Source organism: Nestor notabilis, unplaced genomic scaffold (genome assembly GCF_000696875.1).
Source record: "Nestor notabilis isolate BGI_N333 unplaced genomic scaffold, ASM69687v1 scaffold1391, whole genome shotgun sequence".
Classification (NCBI taxonomy): domain Eukaryota; kingdom Metazoa; phylum Chordata; class Aves; order Psittaciformes; family Psittacidae; genus Nestor; species Nestor notabilis.
The window spans coordinates 17,514-23,168 of NW_009914006.1; the positions used below are offsets into that span (position 1 = coordinate 17,514).

The following is a 5,655-nucleotide window of genomic DNA, read 5'->3' on the forward strand; positions in this document are numbered from 1 at the left end:
CTCCTTCCCCTCTAATAGAAAACAACAAAAGAGGAAAAATTCATATGAAACCTAAGAGAATTCCTGAATAGAATTCCTATCAATCAACTGGTATTTTCCCCACAACACAGACAGAAGGTATGACAAGCATCTCACAAAGTATTTCTTACCCATTATTACACAATGGTGTCCCTAAACGAAACCATTAGTGGGACAGTTGGGACATTCTGGAGTACTTTTTGGATGAGTTCTTGCCATGTTTTTAGATGCTACTGGTAACCAAAGCAATCTTTCCTGTAAGTGTTACTGTGAAGTTATTTTAATCTCAGGACAAATGAGAAGTGAAACTCGAAAGCTTTTAATTTTGGTGGCAAGAATGAAAAAATATAAATATGAATTTAAAAATGTACAAGTGAAAAGCACAGGAGCTGCTCAGTGGACTTTGGATCGCTTGACTCGGCTTGTTTCGCCCAGTGCTTTTCTTTTCTGGGACAATCCTGTTCCAAGTTCTGCGTTGTTCTGAAGGGAAGATTCAGCTTGTGGCAGGCAGTAAGACTCCATTGGGGGAGGTGGATCCTTCAGTAGAGGAAGACAAAAAAAACACAACCCAGGGGTTTAGCTTAAGTCTTTGTTTAGCTCAAGAAGTTTCTGAGAAGAAAGAAACAGCTCATTAGTTTTCTAAAATGGAAGCTATCAAACCCAACATTGCACACCTACATTTTGAATACATTTTGCAAGCTGCCTACCCTGCAGCACTGCCAGCTCTACAACAAGTCAGATTAGTTTGAGGCCACATATGTGCTGAGCCCAGGCACTTGTGGCCAGGATTCCTGCATGCACACCTGTATGAGGTAGTCAGCGATGTACTCTGGTTTCAGGCAGTTCACTCCCTGGGCTGCTGCCTCTGCTACATTGACCCTGCTGTCCTCTGGCTTCAGCTTATTGAAGTCAGCAAAGAGATGAGTTGCTTCTTTGAAGAGAGACACAGAATGACCAGAGAACACCTACACATCAAAACACGACAGACAAAACGAGTTTAGTTTTGTGGTTCTTTCCCCAAGACAAATGCAGTTCATGACCTGTAATTTCACCCATCAAATTAACTAGCAAACTAATGGGGAATAATATGCCATTTACAGCTGCGTTCTGTACCATCACACACCTTTAAAGAAGGGTGATCCTTCTCATCAGAGCAGGGCACACAAATTCGATCCTAATTCCCACCAGCACTCTTACTGTGTGACCCCAAGAAAGCTGCTGTGCCTGACTGCTTGGAAATGGCAGTGACACAGCTCTTTCCTCCCACCCTCTGACCATGTCTCAGATATCCTGTTGTCGTGGTTTAGGCCCAGCCGGTAACTCGGAGGAGGAGAATGGAAAGAATGTAACTCCCACGGGTTGAGATAACAGCTCTCCAGTAACTAAGGTATAATACAAACCACTACTGCTACCAATAATAATGATAAGAGGAATAACAAGGGGAGAGGACACAACCGCTCATCACCCGCTGATAGATACCCAGCCCGACCCGAGCAGCGATCTGGGCCTTCTGGGTAACTCCCCCCAGTTTATATACTGGGCATGACGTGCTGTGGTATGGAATACCCCTTTGGCCAGTTTGGGTCAGGTGTCCTGTCTCTGCTTCCTCCTGGCTTCCCCTCCTCCCTGGCAGAGCATGACACTGAGAAGTTCTTGACTGGGGTAAGTGCTGCTGAGCAGCAACTAAAACATCGGTGTGTGATCAGCTTGTTCTCAGGGTAGAGCCCAAACACAGCACTGCACCAGCTGCTACGAAGGAGAAAAATAACTTACAGCTGAACCCAGGACACCTGTATAAGCAATTTTCTTGCTTAAGACCTTTTATTCACACAAAAAATGCCCAGCATAGAGTTTAACAGAAAGAAAAAAATCCCCAACCAAAGCCCCACAAAACCCAACACATATGTGTATTTAATTATTAAAACCCTACATACTTTTGCTCCTCCTGACTGAAGAAGGCGCCTGAATCCTGCTTCCTTGGTTTGATCAACATTCAGGATCACTTTCCAGCCACTGAAAGCTCCCTAGATAAAAGACTCAATTTAGCCAAAAGTACATCTGTACTACAAAACTACAAAGACTTACTGGATCTCTAATTTCCCCCTTTCAGGAATATCCATCAGGTAAAGATTCGCATCACCTTGTTTTGTCTCTAAGTGTAAATGGCAGAAAAAACCCCACAGAACATACAACTGTTGGGCCACCACTGCACAGTCAGGCAGCTTGTCACCAAGCCCTTACACCTGCAGAGCAAGATGGGCAAATCAGTGTAGGGAGTGACCCTCAGCAATGAGTATTTCCTCCTGAACACCAGGCATTCACTCACAGAAACACATCTTCAGAAAAGACAGTTACCTGGAAACAACAGTATTTCCCCCCCCAACACATGTACACACACAGTTAACTACTCATAGTTACAGAAACAGCACCTAGGGCCTACTGGTTGCCTCCTACAAGCACTCACTGTGATTTCCAAGCAGAAAAAGGGTAGATTGTCACAAGCATTCATTTTAAAAAGGTTATTGCAAAATACATGAAGTCAAGATTCATCCTGATGTGACTGAAACATCATCACTCTTTCTACCTTTCAATGAATGCTCGACTGCAATGCTCAAAGTGAGAGAGGAGTTAGAAGACTTTGGGAAACTCTTTTTGGGACTCCTTTGGAGAGTCTTTTAACAAGAGGGAAAGTCCCACTTTCAAAAATCTCACTGAAAGACTATGGAACTTGCACCCTAAAGATCACAGACAGTGCTTTAGGGAAGCACCTTAGGAAAGGGATAACCTTGTGCTATTTTAAACCCAATAGTATGCACACAGCCCTGGCCTGTCCACCCATGCTGAGTATCTAAATATCTCCACAATACCATACCTCAACAATACCAGTTTCTTGTCTCCCTTTATGGATTTTTTTCCTCCACCTCATGGCAGCAAGTGCTAGTTTCTTCTGGTTTATGCTGATCCCAGGCAAAACACTAAGTATGGAATTACTTCCCCACTCATAATCTTCTTCCTAGAACAATCAGAAGCCTGAATTAAAAAAACAGTCCTGCCAACTTCACCAGCAGAAAAAGAAGTTTAAAAGTAAAACCCCACCCACCCCCAAATCCCAACTCACTCTAGCTTTATCTGTTGATTTTATCTGCCCAAAGCAGCTCTAGGTAAAATGAGAGATTTGGCTCTTTACCACACATACGTAACTAATTCTACTCATGTTTTTCTGTGGCATCAAGTCATGTACACAACCAGATTCCTCTAGTAGTTATCTACAAAGGAATTCAACAGCAATTGAATTCCTTTGAGTGAGTCCAGAGCAGGGAGCAAATTAACTCACTACTCTGGATGCCATCAACTCTACATTTCTGCAGTGCCTTCCAAAAGAAGGAAAGTTGGTTTTGATACATCAAGATACGAACCGGTCTACAGGGATTATTTTAAAAGTTAGCCTGGTCAAAGTAAAAGAACCACTAGACCCAGAACTGTGAAGTAACAGTTAGGAAGATGAGTAGTCGGAAGAGATACTGTTCAAAACCAATTCATCTGCATGGTTAGAGAGTTGGATTATTTAAAACTATTCCATGTTCATTTACTGAAAGGATCAACATCAATTCCTGGTGTAACAAAGTCCACATGATACCAGCTGATACCAGTGAGAATTATCAAAAGGTATTCAAGCTTCAGTTTTCAGTAACAGCTATAAAAAGTGTGGGAATTTCATTTATCCAATACTGGGAGTTTGGTCCAGGACTAGTTTCCAGAGAAAAGCTTGCCAGACTTTGGATCCTCTAAAACTCCCAAGGCTTGAGCACCCTAAACAGCTAATTGTGTTTGAGAGGTGAAGTCTAAACTAAAAAGAAATGCATCGGTCTACAACAACATACTCATTTCTCTGGAATAAGGTCACTTGCCTGAACAAAGCAGCCAGCTCCTCTACATGCCTCCAGGTAGGAACGATGAAGCACCCACTTCCCAGCTGCCATCGAAGCCAAGAACTTCTCATTTCGAAGAGGATGTCCCACAACAGTGTGTGTGCAACTTGGATCAAAGCACTGTTTCTCAAGCAATACTCCACCTTGAATTGAGAAATGAATTTGATTCATGTTCTTTAAAGGTACCACAGAAAGGATCAACTCAAAATGAGATTTACTTCAATTCAGATAAAAGTATACTTCACTCAAATTTACATTGAAAGCATTATCATTGAAGTGACACTGTCAAGGAAGGAGAAGCAGCCAGGAAAGAGCGGCTCTGATAAAGTGCCACTGTAACACAGACAGGAGTAAGAGAGACACCAGAAGACAGGAGATCCTGGGCACTCCCAGCATTAAAGAATGAGGTTCTTGTGGAGACAGCTAGAAAACTGCCAGCAGACAAACCCACTGCTGTTTTATGGCAAAGCTGAGCACTCACATCATAATAATACATCCAAAGAATCACTCACAAGCACAGAAAGCCATAAATTTGAGACCTCAAATCTGGTAAGTCATTAACAGAAGCCCATTCTTTTCCCCAACGAGCCACAGCTGACCAGACACATACACACACTTAGTATTCTCTGCATTTCACAAATAGCTGGTACCTAATTCCTCAATCAGATGGCAGTAATCAAATCTTTCTTCAGGATTAAAAGAAGACAGCTGAAATTTACGGAGTTTTTCTGGTTCTTCATCAGCCTTTTCTTCTTCTGTAACAGCCTGGAAATACAGTAACAGATTCTGAGTATGTGACAGAAAGATTAGGTTGACAGCTGATAATTTCTCTGCCAAACATTCTGGATTATTTTTATACTCAGTTTTCTTTTAGCCAGCAAAAGCAGAACCGAACCTGTCAATTACTTGACAAAAAGCTTCGATCAAATCAATGTTAGGCTCCTGCTTAACATCCACGTGGCTGCCCCTCTCTTCAGGGCACAACTGAACCAATCTGTCATAAAAACTAATCCTTCATTCATACCCACTAAATGTGAAGTTGAACACATGAAAAAATCATCACCCATCTATCACACTGCCTCATTCGTTCAGACTTCCTATAAATTCAAGGGCTTTTCTGCATTTCTACCACAGCTTATGTACTAACATGACACGTTATGCCTCTAAAGACACACTGCTGCTGGAAGTTTGAGCATCAAGTGATACACTGCAAAAGACTAATCTCATTTTCCTAGCCCTTTCCAAGTTCACTGTTAAATAGTACAATTTTAAACCAGGTTTTTGACAGAAAAACAACTCCTTTTGTATCTAAACATAAATTCCAGATACCACCAAGGAAACAAAGGCCTAACCTTCTTCCATCATCCTAACACGGCTGGAGGAATTCCAACGAATGCACACAGTAACTCCCCATTCCAAAGCCTACCTCAGCATTCCAGCAGGAACTAACTGGACAGAAAGCTTTATCTGTCTGAATATAAAGGCTTTTTCTCTTTGAGCAAACATTCTTTGCCCAAAATCTCAAAGAAAAGAGGAAAGAGAAATAGAACTGCACAGAAGTAATCCACTTTGAGGTTTTAAATCACAGAATTACAGAACCAACCAGGTTGGAAAAGACCTTTAACCTCATCAGGTCTAACTGTTGCCCAGCACTGTCAAGGCCACCACTGACCCGTATCACTGAGGGCCTCGTCTACACGGGGTGTGA

At 42.2% G+C, this 5,655-nt stretch overlaps 1 protein-coding gene across 1 annotated transcript; it reads right to left on the reverse strand.

Moving 5' to 3' along the window:
- Positions 1 to 321: 321 nt before the first annotated feature.
- Positions 322 to 4,712, reverse strand: TOPBP1 (topoisomerase (DNA) II binding protein 1; the record flags this gene model as incomplete). Its single annotated transcript, XM_010023443.1, has 6 exons — positions 322 to 555; positions 822 to 983; positions 1,953 to 2,042; positions 2,891 to 3,031; positions 3,927 to 4,090; positions 4,598 to 4,712. Coding segments are annotated over 6 exons (816 nt in total), but the record flags the coding sequence as incomplete, so codon positions are not given.
- Positions 4,713 to 5,655: the final 943 nt, after the last annotated feature.